Source organism: Sminthopsis crassicaudata, chromosome 3, assembly GCF_048593235.1.
Source record: "Sminthopsis crassicaudata isolate SCR6 chromosome 3, ASM4859323v1, whole genome shotgun sequence".
Taxonomy (NCBI): domain Eukaryota; kingdom Metazoa; phylum Chordata; class Mammalia; order Dasyuromorphia; family Dasyuridae; genus Sminthopsis; species Sminthopsis crassicaudata.
Window position 1 is genome coordinate 107,173,365 of NC_133619.1, and position 19,496 is coordinate 107,192,860.

The 19,496-nt window shown below is 32.6% G+C and overlaps 1 protein-coding gene across 5 annotated transcripts in view; it reads right to left on the reverse strand.

The window, feature by feature from the left end:
- Positions 1-16,396: 16,396 nt before the first annotated feature.
- Positions 16,397-19,496, reverse strand: part of PCDH9 (protocadherin 9) — a 1,054,104-nt gene continuing 1,051,004 nt past the window's right edge. For all 5 annotated transcript variants that reach the window (XM_074299223.1, XM_074299222.1, XM_074299220.1 and 2 more), the window contains one exon: positions 16,397-18,597. In XM_074299223.1, coding sequence (XP_074155324.1) covers positions 18,224-18,597 — 374 coding nt within the window. In that variant the 3' untranslated portion in view covers positions 16,397-18,223. The remainder of the gene's footprint in view (positions 18,598-19,496) is intronic.

The following is a 19,496-nucleotide window of genomic DNA, read 5'->3' on the forward strand; positions in this document are numbered from 1 at the left end:
TATTATGGCCTACCTCTGTATATTTATACCTCTGTATATTCATAGCTATCTGCAGCTATACATACATGCATTCAAACACTGTCAATAAATAAATGTGTTTCTATAATTATAGATATTAGCATCTATACATACAATCAGTCAATAAAACTTCATTAAATGTCTATTGTGTCAGTACTGGGAACACAAAGAAGCCACAAAAAATAGTCCCTGCCCTAAAGATGCTAATTCTCTGAGTGAAAAAGGCACTTATGTATAAACTATAGTATATGCAGGACAAATATGAAATAGAGGGAAATTATTAAATTTGCAAAGATTTGGGAAGAGATCGTCCTCTAGTCATCCCCTCAAATGATTTTCTCCCACAGCTGGAAGGCTGTTGTTAACTATTCTCTAAGATAACTATCTTGAACAAGTGAAAATTTAGCTTGAAAAGGAGAAAGGAATTGGTATAACTGCACTTTTGACTCCTCTTAAGCAAAAAAAAATTGGTCATAATAGATTAGATTGGATGAATCTGGATTTTAAAGAGAGAACTTTTTTGAGAGAAGATGGAATCGTGTATTGCTAAAAGATGAGTATATTAACTGACATCTTAAAATATATTTGAATGCAAACTTCTGCTTCCTTCCATGGTTGAAAATTTAAAAACAATATTGAACAAGTTATACTAACTTCATATATATATATATATATATATATATATATATATATATATATATATATATATATATATAGTATATAGCTATATATATATATATATATATATATATATATATATATAGTTAGGTGGAGCAGTAGCTGTTCAAATCCATCCTCAATTATTCACTTACGGTGTGACTTTGGGTAAGACACAACCTCTGCTTCAGTTTCTGTATCTATAAAATGGGAATAGTAATGCCACTTATCTCCTATTGGTTTTATGAGGTCTCATATGAGATAATTATTGTGAAGGATTTAGCAATCATAAATGTTATATAAATGTTAGCTATTGTTACGTGTCTTCCATCTATCAGGTAAATTATCTGTCAAACAGCTTAATTTAATTAATTAATTGGTTGATTAAGATGATTAACTAGCACAAATATCAAGATTATATTTTTTTGTTTTTAACTTTAAACTGCTGTGCTTGAGTTTCATTTCCCTTTTAATCAGGGTATCCTTGCCCTTTGAGTTGCTCAGAGTCTGAGATTACAGAAAGAAAAGTTTAGAATTGATAAGGACATAAAATAAGAAATATTTATCTCCAAAACTATCTCACCTCAGTCCTCTGTTTAATAAAAACACATTTATTAATAAAATAAATAAAGGCTTCCCGGATTGCCTTTTCAATAAACAAACTTGTTTCCTTTCATTTTCCCCCTGTAACTCTCTATTTGTGAAGAAAATATACCCAAAAAAAAGAGTCATTAGTATAGTAGATCACCTTATTGTTCTTGTCTGTCCTTCATTTGAAAGGACCATGACAAGTCAGGGAAGCAATGCCATGACATGCAAGTGAGGTAGAGCTAGCTGTGAAACCTAACACTAATTAATCTTACACTTTTCAATGCACTGCAATTAAACTTGATTAATCAAACCACAAAAACAAAACCCTCTAAAAAGAGACCATCACCACCTTTAGTTTTAGCCATTCTGATTGGCTTCTTTCCTACTAACTTGGTAAGGTTTCCTCTCTACTCAGCTGTAAGTGGCAGTCTCCTTCCCTTAAGCAATCATTATAGCCTCCAAAGCAATGAGAAATTTGCCAAGTATCAAGAAAAAAGAATGCAAGAACCAGCCCTAAGCAAGGCTTAAGAACAATATAATAGTGGTTAATGTCTCTCTTGAGTATTTTCTACTTTTAACTAAAGTTCATTTGTTGCTTGCTTGTTGATTTAAGTCAAAATTATTGATAAAGTTGTTCTTAATATTGTTTTTATTGGTAATCTGTCTGGAAGACCTATATATATATATATATATATATATATATATATATATATATATATATATATATATATATTATTAGTTGTTTGTATGAATATATACATATTATATATATATATATATATATATACATATACATATATTATATGTATATATATATATATACACGCATTTTAGATAGATAGATATACATATGTTATATCCTACCATAAAGCTAATATCTTATTGAAAATCAATTTACTCAAAATAATCCAACCATAAAATGGAATTCTAAAAAAAGGAATCATTTATGCTGAGTGGAAAGATTGTCTTATGGTAATAACACTTATCATATTCAATAATTATTATGTATTGATAAAAATATAGTTTAAATATAAGCCAAATCATATATTGATTTGCAAGTGGTAATATAACTCAATTATATTAATAAGATACTAGAATTTAGTCTCACCACATTATGTTACACTATAATATCTTACTTAAATTATTCTCACAACAGTCCCTGAGCAATCATTGCATGTCAGTTTTCTGTAATATCTCAAGGCATAAATGTTATTATGTTACTAATCTTAGCTTTATTATAAAAGAAAAAATGTATATATATATATATATATATACATATATACACACATATATATAACTATGCATCTATATAGTTATATAACTATAATTATAGTGATATACTTATAGAAATTTTTTATTTCCTTTTATTCCTTCTGTAACTTTTGTTTCAAATTAACTTACCTGGCCAAAACCTGTGCCATGGGATATAAAAATCTGCTTAGAGCCTTAAACATTCCTCTCATAAGAAGCTAGATCTCAACTGTTCTTGACTCCCAGGTGACATATAAAGTCTCCTCAGACTTACTATTTGCGAACCTTCTAAATGTTGTTTAATCTGTAATCTCACTTAGTTTACACATAAGGTTTGTTTCTTTAGGGAATGTATGAGATTTACTCTATTTAATTTGGTTCAACCTTTGATATTGCAGGAAGTATGAGATTTTAGATTTATCTTTTTAACTTTTATGGCTTAAGAGGAATGTACAAGATAGCAAGATGTAAATGAATTATTTCTCTGTCACTCTCACATGGTTTTGCCTATAAGAGAGTTTATGAGAATCCTAATTAGAATTCAGGTTTTCTCTGAGGTTTGAACCTGTTTGGAGGCATAAATATAAAACCTAGGTATTTAACTCCATAATTTCCATGTTGTTATGATAAAAATATTTGGCAGCAATTAGGAGATATTGTTCCCATGACAATGTTCACATATATGTGCATAAATATGTATTGTATATACATATAGTTTTATATACACATGTAAAATTGGTATCATATATGATATTGAATCTAATCAATGCATAGAATATATAGTCTATAAAATTAACTCATGTGTGTGTGTGCCTATATGGCATATATTTCTGTACCAATTATCCTAGAAAGCAGGACAGAGCTCAAGCCAGCAATCGAGAAGGGATAGAACAAATTAATAATTTAAAGGCACTGAATCAAAGCTTTCCTGACATTTCTATTCACCTTAGTTTATAGCCCTGTTTAGGCAAGCATTTCACAATTCCCCAATACTTCACAGTTGACACTGAAAATTTGTTATGTTTATAGACTATAAATAATATGTTATTCAAGTTGAGGACTTCAAAATCAACAAGTAAACAAGCATTTATTAATCACCTACTGTGTGCCAGGCATTGTCCTATATTCTGGGACAAAGGAAAGGTAAAACAATCTCTATTCTCAGAGAGCTCACAGTCTAATGGAAACTATAAAGAAGCTAATTAAAGTGTGTGTGTGTGTGTGTGTGTGTGTGTGTGTGTGTGTGTGTGTGTGTGTGTGTGTTTAGACATTCTCACATCAAATTGATTAAATTTAAAAAATAATTTTCTATAAAATGATATATAAACTATTAAAGCTAGAAATTAGGGTTTGATTTAGTTTTATTCAATGAGCATTTATTAAGTATTTATTATATAGAAGTCACTCACCTAGGTGTTGTGGGTGGGAGGCAAAGAGATAATTCTTGCCTTCCAGAAGTGGAATATATTCTTATATTCTAAAGAATATATAATAACTTTGGAATTTTTTTTCTTGCTTCCTACCATTCTCTATCTTCACTCTCCTCATTTGCTTTTCCTATAATATTTTCCACCTACTGGTCAATAAGTTCAATAAACATTTATTTAGTGCATATCTATTATATTCCAGATATTGTGCTAACCCCTGAGGATGAAAAAAAAAAAAAGTTGGGTAAGTTGGCCTGTCCTATAAAAGTTTACAATCTAGTGGGAGAGACACTATGCAACTACAGACCAACAAGATAAGAGCAGAATAAACAGGAAACAGAAGGGAGGCACTGGAATTAAGAGAAATAAGAAAAATAACTTTTTTTTTTTTTTTTTTGGCAACTGGGATTAAATGACTTGCCTAGGGTCACACAAGTAGGAAGTGTTAAATGTCTGAGATCAGATTTGAATTCAGGTCTTCATGATTTCAGGGCTGGTCTCTATCCACTGCGCCACCTAGCTGCCCCTAAGAAAAAGAGCTTCTAAAGAAGGTAAAGTTTTAATTTTTTTTTTTTTTTTAATTACATACATGGGAGATTACAGTGAAATTTCCCATATCACAGGAACAGCAAGTTGGTTAGCATCAATGGTTTGAAACATTGGGGGAAATTTGTAAAATATAAAAATATTATAAAGATGGGGCAGACTAAGATATGAAGGGCTTCAAAAGCTAAAGCAATATTTTGTGTTTGATCTTGGAGGTAATACAGAGTTTATTCAGTTTGAGTGGTTGGGGTAACTTGATCAGTTTTTAGAAAAAATCATTTTGGCAGCTGAATAAATGACAGATTGGATCAGAGAGATATTGATGACAGCAGATCAATCAGTGGGCTATTGCAATAGTCCAGGTGTGAGGGACAAGACGTACATCATGGTGATGGAACTATCAGGAACTGGAGGCCAAATTTGAGAGATGAAATTGATGTTTGATCATTTGCCCTGGTGAATTAAAATTTGAGTACTATTCCAGCATTCTTTGCATTTGCTGAATCTCTATTGAGATGCTTTATGGAAAGAAACATATCTATCCCTCACGGAAATAGCTTTAATGAACAGTGGGAATAGAATGTGAGGGTCTGCCCTCCTAAATAAATTAATGGCTATGAAACATACTAATTTTATTCCAAGTACTGTCAGACTACAAGTGTCTAGTGGGAATTTTAATTTTTAATTTTTTAATTTAATTTAATTTTTTTTATTATTTTTTACTTGCCATGAGAACTTGCAAATCTTGCACAGTGTTAAAAGTTTGCAACTGAGAAATCTGGTGATAGCTTCTGATACTTAAGATTAGGACTAAAGAAACAGCACTGATTTGAGACATCTTCTTATGAACTCATAGACATCTTCTGTAAGTGCACATCAAGGCTCATTGTGTTTCAGAGATTTTTGAACAGAGCTAATAGTCTAGCTTCATCAGTGGATGAAAGTAGACTGACTAATGTGTCAATTATATATACCAGGTTTCATCTCATAAAATACCAATTGCTCTGTTGAATGAGACTCTAGTCCATTATCTCCTTTTTTATTTTTCCTTTAAAAGTACTAAGGTTTATATGCTAAATCTCTTAACTCGTGTTCCATTTATATTTTTATTTAAGTGAAAAGAGTTTATAAGAAATTCCTCTACCTCTAAATATTGTGTAAGGCATAAACCATGCACTAAATAGTTAAGTATTTCACTTTCTTCCTTCCAAGTCTGAAATTGCTTCATGAGACACTGGAATGCATAACCAAAGTAATATCCTCCTGTAGAAATATTTCATCTGCCTTGGGTGGTTTAAATGCATTTCTCTCTGGAAATAGGTATTCGGGTTAAATGACCTTTTAGACTTAGAAGCCTGTAATTGTACAGGCAATAGCAAAGTAAACCAAAGAAAAGCAGACATGTAAGTAATTGCAAGTAAACAGTGAACAAAGGAAAGCTCTTTAAAACCTTGCTGTCATTAGTAATAGACAGGTTAATTTTTGGAGAATATTTCTGTGGTGTGTACTTAGACACGTATGATTTAATTTTTGCAACAAGTATTTGGTACTGGAAGGTGAGCACTTTCCCTTCACCTTATTACAAAAGAAGTAGGTGGCACCCTATACTAATTGTCCTGGCTCTCTGCAGAATGTGAGCTGCAAAACAGTAGTTAACAAAATGGAACCAAAATTGAATGTGTGATATCCCCATAAGGATGAGTGATGGATTCTTCCTTCTCCTGTTCTCTATACACTTCATTTTGGAACAAGTATTCTTTTATTCCTGTGGACTATGAGAAGTTACTTGTCAACTGAGCCAGAACAACAGGGGCAATTCTAAAGGAGCAATCCCTGCTCTGTGAGTAATTTTTACTAACCTCAAATTATAAAGATAATTCTCAGAACTGCACAAAGTCAGTGTGGGTATGCCCTTCCTCCCTTGGACTGACCCAGAAGTTTATGGACATCTTGAAAAGCTCATGTCTTGGGCAGGGCTCTCTCTTGTATTGTGTATTCTAATACAGAGTCTTGTAGAATCATGAAAGACAACTGGCATCACTTGCACTTCTTGGGCACCTGAGAAGTTGAACATTATTTACTAGTATTGGTTACACAGGGTAATAGTAGAAACAGTGACAGACCACTGGAAAGGAAAGAGTTATAGAGAGAGAACAACAGAGAGAAAGGAATCTGCTTGATATACATAGATCTGCCTCTACTGAGACAGAGCTCTCTCCTCTTCCTCCTTCTTTCTTTCTCTCCTTTCCCCTCTCCCACTCCTTATCTTTCTTGCCCCTTCTCATTCCTTTCCCCTCGCCTTCTCCATAGAAATTGGGGAAATAGACTTCCCCATTCTAACTGGGGAGAGGAAATCCCCTTTTTGCTAAGAACTTTTTTACCTTTAGAAGATGGGGACATTTTTCCTGTATAGCCAGTTGCTATCAGGAAGTTGCTTCAGGGGAGGCATAGAATGAGAACTACTTTATTTGGCCAATTGAAGACCGGAAATAACTTATGGCTTCAGGGAGAAAAATCCTAGCTCAACTCATGTCATGAGCAAGGGGAAAATCCATGGTCCTACATGGCGCATGGTGATTTAAATCCTGAGGATACCAAGACATAAAGTAGTTCCTGACTTCAAGGAGTTTGTTATATTTGATCACAGTCAATAAATATAAAGTAATGATAAGGTAAATAAAAGGAGGACACAATAGTAGCTGGAAAGGTCAGGGATGGGTTTTCATAGAAGATAGTACTTGAACTTAATCATGTAAATTATTAAGAATTCTTTTAAAAATTATTTTTATTTTATTAAATCTCTTTATTTACAAAACATATGCATGAGTAATTTTTCAACACTGACCCTTGCAGTGTTCCAAATTTTTCCCTCCTTCCCCCAACCTTCCCCTCCCCCCAGCAGGTAGTTCAATACATGTCAAATATGTTAAATTATATATTAAATCCAATATATGTATACATATTTATACAGTTATCTTGCCGCACAAGAAAAATCAGATCAAGAGTCACTAAGAATTCTAAGCCAGTCTTTTCATTAATGAAGTGATTCAAGACTTTCCAATAGATGTGATGGAAAATGTCTTCTGCAGCCAGAGAGAGAACTATGGAGACTGAGTATGGATCAATGCATAGTATTTTCACTTTTTTTTTTTTTTTTGGCTATTTGCTTTTTTTCTTTCTCGTGTTTTTTTTTTCCCCTTTTGATCTGTCTTTTTTTTTTTTTTCTTGCACAGCATGATGAATATAGAAATATGTTTAGAAGATTGCACATATTCAACCTATATTGGATTGCTTGCTATCTTGGGGAGAGGGAAGGCAGAAGAGAGAAAGAAAAATTTAGAACACAAGGTTTTGCAAAGGTGAATGTTGAAAACTATTTGTTCATGTGTATAGACATATGCATTTATATGTATACATATATATTTTTTAAAAATAAAAGAATTCTAAGCCAGATAGGCCAATGGGAAAGGAGCACAGAGGAAAAAAGAAGTAATATATGATAAGTTTGGAAAGGGAGGTGGGGATATTTTGTGTAGAGTTTTGAGCACCAGAGTATATTAATCCTAAAAATTATAAGAATCACTAGAATCTATTAAGCAGAAAAGTGACACAGTCAGACCTGTGCTTTTCAGGAAAATGATTTTTTTTTTAGTTATATAGAGACTTGTGATTATATGAATGTAGAGAAAGGAATATATAATACCTTATATTCATATAACATTTTCTATGTACTAGGCATTATACTAAATGTTTTAAAATTTTTTCATTTAATCCTCACAACTCTGGAAGATAGATGCTATTATTGTCCCCATTTTATAGGTCATGAAACTGAGGCAAACAAAAGTTGAGTGACCTTTCCATTGTCACCCATGTGTTAAAGGTGTAAGGTAAGATTTAAAGTAGTCTTACTGATTCTGTACCTGGCACTCTATCTACTGTGACCTGAAGCTGTGAGATGTTACAAATGTAAAAATGACAAGATCTAAGAAAAAGCCAGATATGTGCAGTGAAAGAGAGTGAGGAATCAAGAATTATAGTACTAAGCTTGCAAGCCCTAATGATTTTGACACTCTGGGCTAAAATAGGGATGAAATGAATTTTGGATGAAAGATAATGAATTCTGTTTTATGTATATGGGATGCCTATGAAACATTCAGTTTAAAACAACCAGTGATAAACATAAGGAGAGATACAAGGGCAATAAACCTAGTTCCTGGAGTCATCTCATGAATAAGTTTTAGGAGGTGATGAGTGTAAATGTGAAAGAGAGAAGAGAAGAGAGTTTAGGGTAGAGCCTTGGGATAGTACCAGAATTAGTAGAAAAAATGAAGGTCTGTTAAAGGAAATAGAGACTTAGAGATTATACAGATGGGGGAGAGCAGATAGAAAACAAGGTCATGAAAACCCAGAATAGAAATAGCAACTGAAAGATAGTGGTCAACAGTTATGAAACCCACAGGAAAGTCAAGAAAGATGAGAACTGAAAAAAAGGAGATTATTGGTAACTTTGGTGTGCAGTTACAGATGAAGTAAGAAGAGAAAAAGTAAGAAGAAAAATGAATGGGGATATTAAGTAGAGAAAATTAGTGAGGCAACTAGATGGTACAGTGGATAGAGCACTGGCCCTGGAGACAGGAGCATGGGACCAGAGGGGCCCCCTATACTTAATACTAGCTTTGTGACTCTGGGCTACTCAAGCCCAAATGCCTGTCAAAAAAGAAAAAGAAAACAAGTGTAGACTTACATCTTTTTCTAGGAGTTTGATAGAAGGGGGGAGTAAAAACATATGTTTCTACATTAAGGAGGAATATAGTAAGTATAGTTGAGGGTTTTTTTTTTTTTTTTTTTTTTTTTTAAGGAAGGGGGAGATTTGGGCATATTTAAAGAACACAGAAGAGTATTTGGTATTATCCAGGAAAGAGGATAGTCATAGGTAATGGAAGAAATGTGCATCTTTCTTTTCCAATGGATAGTTCAGTAGAAGACTCTCTAGAGAAATTGGGGAAATCTAGAAAAAGTCCCCAGTTGTCAGGGTTTAAGGTGCTATTATGAAAGTGAAGGAGCATACTGTCTAAACACTTAAAGATCCAGGCTAAGATTTTAGGCAATTCATGGTGCAAGAACATCCATGTTGCTCATATAATTTTCAAATTAGCAGTTTTCCTCCTACCAATCATTGTGTACTTTTACAAAGAGAGGTATGTGACATACACCTGATGTGCAATTATATGCACCTGCAATTATGCCACAGAAAAATAATTAAAGGTCATACATTAGAGAGAAAGAAGAAGTCATCAGTTGAAAATTACCTAATGGCACAAATAGCTCCTTGAGTGATACTGTGATAATATTTAGTTAATATTAGTTGAATGTTTATATCTTATGCCATTTAATATCACACTGTGCTACAAAATAATATTCCAAAAGGACTACTGAATAGTTGGTAACTGCAGGGAGTCTGCTATTTGAGACAATCACTCTTTTCTTGGGCAGGGGAAGGAAGTAATGAACTATGTTATATGATCATCTTAACATTTTAACTAATTCATAGCTATAATTGGAGAACCTTGTTTGTCAGAAAAAGAGATACTTTTCCATTCAGATAATAATCCAAATTGGAGATGTTAAGTACAGTCCATTGTGATCATTGACGCAGTTAGTGAGGGCATTTATTCTTTGAAGCTTAACATATCACATCCTGTACAATGATAAGGGAGTTTGTTCTCTTTTTCTTATGAGCACTTAGCTCTCCTTGATGTCAATGGGAGTTAGATCTGCATGTCGAGAAGAAAATAGACTTGCTAAAGTTCATCATAAGACTGATTTTTGTTCCATTTTAATATTTTGTTTATTGGCCATGGAAACGTGATGTGAAGCTCACTGTGATTCCTACCTGATTTTCTAACTTAAGGAACAGAAAGTAATAGCTGAATGTAGAGTGATGGTAGCTGCAAAAAGTTGCACTGAGGCCTTGTAAAAGGAATTTAGCATTTTATTTAACACTTGGGGTTTTAGAGAGATTGCCTAGTAATACAAGTTAAAATATGGTCATTATAGGTTTCCTTTTATCTTGAGATCAAATGGCAAAATTATTGTTCATGTGATAGGTAAGACATAAATCAACAAAAAACAACTCATTTAACTTAACTGTGTGATTCATAAAATGTATGTTTACCTTCAAAGCAGGAAGGGCTAGGTTGACTTCAAACCACCTAAGTGAATGAAACATTTCACTGAAGATCAATTTATTCTTTAGAGATGAATCAAAAATATATTTTATGAAAAATGAGTTTAATTTCAATATAGAATTAGATTTGTAGATAAAAGTAGATTAAAAAAGCAAGTTAGGATAATGAAAACAATATTATACTTTGAATAAAAAGTAAGATCCTGGGTTCAAATCCTTCCCTCTGGCACTTGCTGTCATTGGAAACAGCTACTTTACTTCAAAACTCTGAGAAAGTCTGTTGATTTTTTTAATTTGACAATCTGTAGTACTGGAGAGATTTGACTAAAATAATGTCCACTACAGAGAAGATCGATATATCGGTTGGGCTTGAACCTAAAAATAATAGATATGGTACATTGCTTTTAAAAAGTAAATTCAGCTGAGGAGAAAAGCTTAAAAACAGATAAGGGAAGTCAAACCCAATGTTTTAACTAGTTTGTCTGAGACATATTACCCATGTATTTGTTAGTCAAGTATAAAGTGCATTAATTCAGTTGAGCAGTAGAAATATCTATTCAATTCATAAAGGAACTTTTATGGACATTTCTTGAGACAGAAAGAGAACCCAAATTCTGAACTCTAAAACTGGGAACTACCTCTAAGTACAGGTTTTTGTTTTCATTCATGTGTCTTTTTGGTAGGTTTCTAGTAATGTTTGCAGTTTTACCCTCCCCCAAGCCTCTAATCACTTATATCTATAATATCTATAATATGCTCAGTATATTATTGGGAGATTGTGATCGTACAACCAATGGTCTGTTTGCAAATCAGACCAGAGAATACCATATTCTATAATTTCTATGACTTTTATCTCAAACATTTTTATCTCCTTTTAATGAAGGAGAGATATTTTTCACTCATTTTGCTAACGTACATTCTTTTTCATAGATGCAGATAGGACTTTATCCTTTAACACTGGTTTATGGGATGAGTGCTCCCATTAAATCATAACACCAAATAAAATATTCCTTTATATGGTATGTCATTCTAATCATCCCTTGAATGGTATCACCCAGTGTGGACATTTCATTTTAATTTAGTTGGTCAGAATAGGTATAGTATCAAGGATTGCCAAATTAATGTAGTATTAGCTCTTGGGAGAGGAACACTGTTAATAAGGTTGTGATCCAGGTTATAACTTAGAGATTCTGCCAGCTTGTGAGAAAATTTATGTTGCAGATTGTTATAAGGTAGAATAGGGACCTCTATGTAGCATACATAAATTTATATATGCAGCTCTAGATGTACACATTTATTGCATGTGTATATATATATGCATATTTGATAAAAGGAAAGTTAATGTTTGTTTTTATAAAGTATTAACTGAGAAGAAATTATTTGTTTTCTTTAGGAAAACTTCGATTATCTTTTATTTTTCAGATTTTTGTTTTGTAGTTGAATTATTTTCCCTTTATCATTTTTGCTTCTATGTTGATTTGTGCAATTTCAGTCATTGCTCAGTTTTTTTTTTTTAATGCATCTTACACAGATTGCTAAGAGTTTAAACATACAGTCAAATATATTCTGATTTTTGAAATACCTTGTCTTCTACCAAACATTAACTGGATAAAGCAAAACATAGTTTAAAGAGTCAAACATATATAACAATATGTAAACATTTCATAAGGAAAATGCTGTTCTGGTTGTAACAAAATTGTAGCAACTGAATTTATTGAAAAAAGAATATGAAAATTATATCTTCTGGGGCAGCTAGGAGGTACAATGGATAGAGCACCAGCCCTGAAGTCAGAAGGACCTGAGTTCAAATGTGACCTCAGACACAACACTTCCTAGCTATGTGACGCTGGGCAAGTCACTCAACCCCAATTGCCTTAGCAAGAAGAAAAAAAAGTAGCAGGCAAAATCATATCTTTGATCCCCAGTTATGTGTAAGAATGTAAAGATTCAGTAAAATGCAATGAGATCATTGGGCTATACAACCTTTCTTTTAGATAAATTATATTCTGTTCTTTACAGTCCCAATGTGATGAACTAGAGCTAATGAAGGAGTGTATAAGACACTTGTAAGACTCTTTTTTTTTTTTTTTTTTTTTTTTTAATGCAATTTCCTCTTTATAATTCTAGAGGAAAATTCACCAAAATAATTTTAGGAGATCACTAAATCTTTATATTGTGAACAAACACATCAAGATGATTTAACTTTGATTTGAGTTATACCTTAATTTAGATCAGGAGTTCTTAGAATGCAGTACAGATTGAAGGAAATTAGATGAGAAAATAGATCAATCCAAAGACTATAGGCTCCTTGGGAAATGTTAATGCTCTCTCTTATTTAAAATATAAACAAGTATAAATATAATATAGAGCATGAATAAATATGTATGACATAGAAAATTGTGTTATGATTATTAAAAAAAAGGAGAGAAGAATTTTTGGACGAATGCATTATCTTCATATTCTTGGCTCTTAGCACATAGTAATCATCTAATAAATATTGAAGTGGATCAAAGAATAATGAAATCTCTGGTAAACTAGGCCGGCCTGTATTTAAGAGTCACAGAGAAGAAAGATCAGAAGTTTTAAGAATCCCTTAGCAAATCAGATAGCAAAACCTAGGGGTCCTTAGACTATAGAGGGAGGGCATCTGTTAAATGTTGAGGTCTCATGATCTTCATCTTATCAAAACTTATTGTGGTTAGTGAATCCCTTTTCATCCAACTGATGAAAGCAGTCATGTAGATCATCCCAACCCAATCCAACCCACCTCCACTGGGTTTAGACATTCAGAGGGAGTGGGGAGGGCAAAGGGAAGACAAGGTGAAGATATGTCTTAGTGGTGGGCCTGCCATCTCCATGGGATCAGAGAAATACGGAATCAGGAAATGGGGTAAAAAAAAGGTAAGAGAGGATGTTCCCATGGGAGATCTTGTTTGTATATATTCACCCAATTTGATACAATAGAGAACACCTGTACTGAAAGTAGAATACCAATTAAGACACTCAAGCGTTCACTAAAGAGAAAAAGGCAAGAAAAAAGCCAATGGTAAAACCCACAATTTTATTATATTTATGCCCTCCTCTCGCCAGAATTGCAAACAGTTAATACCCTTTAATTTTTAGTGATCTATGACAAAGTCAAGTTACTCTATTCTAGTATCTATTATAAATGTAAATCACAAAAAGGTGTGGAGGGCAAGCCTTACAATAAATTAATCCCAGTGGATTTCAGAGTATGTGATATCCTATGAAAAGAATGCTAAAGTCAAGCTTGATTAAATAATTGTGATGATCATATATATTTAATCAGTAATAGTAAAGCAAGTTATCATTGGACAAAAGGAAAATGAAATGGGAGGATCAGTAGCCAGGCTTTAAAATGATTTTGATTGTAGATATAATTAAGGCAATTCCTCAAAATGCGTGCTGTGACTGGATATTGCAAAATAACACAACACTTATATTATAGATGTATGTACATAGGCTTTAAATCTGAAATAGACCTCAAAGATTATATAGACCAAACTTTACAGGTAGGAAAACTAATGCCCCAAAAATGTGACTCAACTAATTTCACAAGGCAGTATGTCATAAAGCTGGATCTGTAACTATTACCATGCTATACATTCTGAAACACTATTATTTCATAACAATGCTGATTATTTTTAATTCTCTTATATTTTCATCTATTATGCCATCTAGTTTTTATTTAATATATTTGTTTTTAAAAGAGTGTAGATTATAGAGTATACACTATGGGATAATTGTTCTTCTAATAAGAAGTAAATTTAAAGTTTAAAATAAAATGAAAAGAAATAATAATAGATTTTAGGGAAAGTAAGCTAGGTTTTTGTTGTTGTTGTTGTTGTTGTTGTTTTTTTTAAGAAGACAATAATAAAAACAATAGCCCTAAAGCCATTATCAAAAAATAAAAAGTACTTTTTCCCCCCTTTTCATATCAGTTTAATTTGTAGTCCTATAGTGTATGCTTTTGGCGTACATGTTGGAATCAAGGCAGACAAGGCATCCCTTTCATCCCTCTCTGTCAAATCTTCTCACTAATAATAATTATTCCTGGCTTTCAGCCCTGAGAGTTCAACAAATGCTGAAATGTTCTCTGGTCTTCAGCTGCATTTTTGGCCTTGGCTCTACAAGTACAAGGAAAGACCTATGTGATTCCTGATTTTATTTTTATTTTTGATGAGAATGATGAAAGTATCAAGTTTTGTAATCTGTAAATTTATGATTACTAATTATATATCTATTTGTATATATTATTATCTATAGTTTCATGTGATTAATACAGGCATATATATAATGATATATATGATATAATCATACATATACTACATACACATATCGTTATATGCAATTTACACACATGCATGTCATATACATGTGTGTGTATATATATATATATATACACCTATATGTATATTATCTATATGCATGCACACATATTCTTAATTTAGGTACCTTAAACCATATCTTGTCATATTTTTTTGTTTTTGAGTTATTATTTATCTCTGTATCAGAAAACTTAGTAAGCCCTTACATCATTTAACTCAGGTCCCTTAAAATTTTAGAAGCCTATGAATTTATTGTGTATATCTTAGAAAACATATATATGTATGCATTAACGTCCCACTAAGCTATACCTATTGCTCTGAAAATTATCAATATTAATAACTTCAGATAATAGGATTGAAAAATGAAAAGTACCTTGGAGATAATATAATATGATCTGTCATTCTTTAGATATGGGAACTGAGACCCAGAGACAAGAGGGTTTGAGCAGTGTCAGAGAAATAGCAAATCCAGGATTTAGATCTAAAGTCAAATCATAAATACCACATTAAGCAGGTCAATTCAGTAAGATCCTCAAGAGCTGGAACTATGTCAAACATCTTCATATATAATTCATCACTTTATAAGTCATTACTTTAAAAGTATTTATTCAAATGACTTAAAATATTGTGACTATTGGAAAGATTCAGAAGATCTGGTCTTTGCCTCCACTAACTAGCAATTTATTCTTAGGAATGTCATTTTAGTCTCTTGGGTCTCAAGTTTTTTTTTTTTTTTTTTTTTTTCATTTGTAAAATGAGAGGTGTGGAGTGATTAGTCCCTAAGGTCCATTTCCAGCCACAAAATTCAATGATTCTATTTTATGACTATCAATGAACAATCATCTAGTTAATTAGAGGAAAAAATAGGAAAATGGAGTTGTAAAACTTTGCTTTACCCTCAATTCAAATGTTTATACTTTTTTTTTCCCCTGGACGAAGGAGTTAGGTAGTTTCCACCCCCTTTTCAGTGTTTCTACTCCATGGACCAACTAATGGACATGTATTCCAGTCCACAGAGCTTTTGGGTCTTTGATCTCTGGGTCTTTAGATATTATCAGCACCATCTATTCATTTAGTTGAGATTGTATTGAAGTCTACCTGTGAACCTTTCAAAAGCTGAACCATAATTCTTTACATCAAAATAGTAATTGGCCCAGCCTAAGGTTAGTGTTCTCTGACTTTCTTAGGAAGGGATTCTTGTAAACAATCAAAAAAATCCCTCAGGCAAGATTATGACATTATTAGTTTTTTATTACCTCCTTTCCCCTCCCTTCCCCATGTGAGTTGCAGAATTTTAAAATGTAACTTTATAAACATAAATTCACATGAAAGAGAATCCATTTTCACAAAGAAGTAACACAACACAATCGGGAATTCAGAACATTTATTGCAAGAGCTGAATAACTGTAAATAACGTTGAACTGGCAAAGCAGTAACAAGGATAACTGTTTAGATATTTATTCTGTCAAAGTCATCAAACACCCTTCACAAACTGACATAAGTACTGCAATAAGCAATGCACCCCCAACCCATTTTATATCATTATAATGTGAAAAAAAAAAAGTGAATTGCTATATACAAAATAACTTTTTGGTAAGAACAAATTAACTATCAGATTAGCAAACGTTTTATTTTTTTATTATTATTATTTATTACCTTTAAAACTCATGTTTAATTGTGGTGTTAAGTTAACTTTCACTTTTCTCAGTAAGGACTTTTTTTTGCATGCTATTTATTTGTTTAAATCATCTGTCATGCCTTAACAAAAACCTCCTAAGAATGTTCAAATTTGAATTTGTTTGTACGTGCAACTGAGATCTTATTAACATTAGGAGTCACTCTTTGGGTTTCACTTAAGTGACGTGATGCTGGTACCTGCCAGGCATTGACCAACTATGATAACAAACAGTTAAACAGCAATAATTAGAGATTTAACCCTTTATTTTCCCCCAACTAGCCTACCAGGAGAATGCTCTGTTACATCATGAAGGCACGACACATTAAATATTTTGTGGCTATGGTCTAAAACACATTTTACTACAACATTAACGCAGATGAGCATAAACACAAAACTGCCTTTTCAGCAATACAAACGGTCTTAGTTATAGACACACATTTGTTCAAATATAACTACTATTTTAAAATTATGATTTTATTTCTTCCACGTGCTCCAATTGTGATTCATTCAATTGCCTGAATGACAACGACCTTTCTGATCACTTTGGATTGGATCACTTCCTGGAGAATATTACTTTTCCATTCCTCACTTTTTAGATGCTACTTATTAGAGATTATTTTTAATTTTGCTGCTTTGAAAAATAAAATGTTTTTAAAAAGTATAGGTTCAGAGTTTTCCAGCCCTTGCATAAGTCTTTTTGTTGTTCAAACTTTTGTTGATGGGTTTCTTTGCCAGCTCATGATTATCACGTGCTGTCATGCAAGAAGCAAGATTTCAGAACCTTTATATAAGAAAAACACAAGTATTTTGATTTTCTTGGAACAGTGTATGTCAGACAGACTATTAACACAGAAACACCATCACTAAAAGAAATAAGCTAAATAGTAAAAGAAAAAGTAAAAGAAACAAAAAAGAAACAACAATAAGACATAGAATTATGCTACAATATATTTTAGGTGAACATTATAGGTACACAAAAGTCATTAGTAATAACTTGCTTCTATTTACAAATACTTGAACACTGATTGACTGACAAGTGTCCACTAACATTGTTAATAGCACAATAGGTTTAAGTTTATCATTTAAGTTGCTTGAAGTATGATGTCAAGTATAGTGGTCCCAGCACAAATCAATGACAACAAGAGCACAATTTTCTAATTGGATATGCTTTTCAATCATAGCAATTCTTTGACCTCTCACTTTCCAAGTGTATCTTCTGTTGTTCATAGCAGCAGTCCAGGGTCAAAAAACAAAACTCGAGAAGGGATATTTGCACTAGAGAGAGAGAGAGAGAGCTGTGGAGTTTACTCAATTCTGGTAACTAAAACCACAGAAGTAGAAGTATTTTCTCCCTTAAGTCACATGACATCATAACTTTCATAGTACTAATGCAAAGATGTGCATATCCCTGTTATAAGAAGCATAGTTCTAAAAATCTACCAAATACGTAAAGCTCTGACACACACAGTATTAGCAAGTCTACATAGGCTAAAGTCATTTGGTCCCAAGGAGCCATTTCTTATAGTTGGTGTTCCTTGGGACTCTCCACAGCTCCTGATGCCTGTTTATAAGACTTCAAATTAGCCAAAGGTATGTCACTCATGTGGCTGCCACTGTTGAAGTGCCCTTCGTTGGTACCATACTGCTTCCGGTCATTGAACTGGTTCCTGTTGCTATCTTCTTTCCAGGTCCTGGTCAAAGTGTGCCCATTCACCAGTTTGTCCTTCTTCACCCATTCCTTTTGAGGGGCAAAGGTGGAGAGAGGAGATTTGGGCTGTTGGTAGGGACCCAGACCAGGAGGCATCCAGCAGTTATCAGAGTGACCCAACACCAAACATTCTTGGGTGCACATCTCTGTAGCTTCAGCTAATCCTCGAGGACCCAGAGGCCCATCTGTAGAAGACAAGATAAAAAAAAAAAAATAAAGAAAAAAAAAACATAGGTTAGGATTTCTTATGTTTAAGATTAGTTTCTTTAAAAGCCATTATATTGTCAATTTTGTTTTCTTAGAAGAAGTCGAGTATTTAATTTATTCAAGAAAAGGGCTTTCATTTAATCTATCTTCCTTCATTAGAAAGCTTCAAGCAAAAGTTAGAGAACCACTTGAATGAGGATGGGCTAGAATGGATTCTTTTTTGGGTAAGTGATAGAATAAATGGCCACTGAAGTCCCTTCCAATTTCTTCCATTCCTGAATTGTCCCATTTCTACAAAATAAGAGTGTATTAAAGCATAGTAAAAATGATTTTAAAATGAATTTTTCAACTACAGAGGTAGACTTATCATTATTTTGGTTTTAAACCATATTTTAACTCTCTCTCTCTCTATATATATATATTTACATATATATATATATTATATATACATAGATAGATAGATAGAGATAGATAGATAGAGATAGATAGATAGATAGATAGATAGATCTCCACCTGATTTGTATTTATGTACTCTGACACATACATGCACCTGTTTCTTTACACACTCTCCCTAATATATAGAAGAAAATAACTATATATGAAACCATGAAAATAATAAAATATTATATTTAAGATTTAAAAACTTTGGAAAATAAAATCTACAACTCCAAAAAACTTGCAAAAGAATTACTTAATACCCAGGACAATTAAAATGAGGCTGCACCAATGACTTCACATATAAAATAGAAAACTTGGCTTTGCCACATCAGCATTAACATTGTTGCTTTCATGAAGCCACAATGAAAATGTATTTAGTGATTTTCAAAATCCAGCATGTATTAGGAGACTTTTAAAACCATAATATACTAGTAAGAGC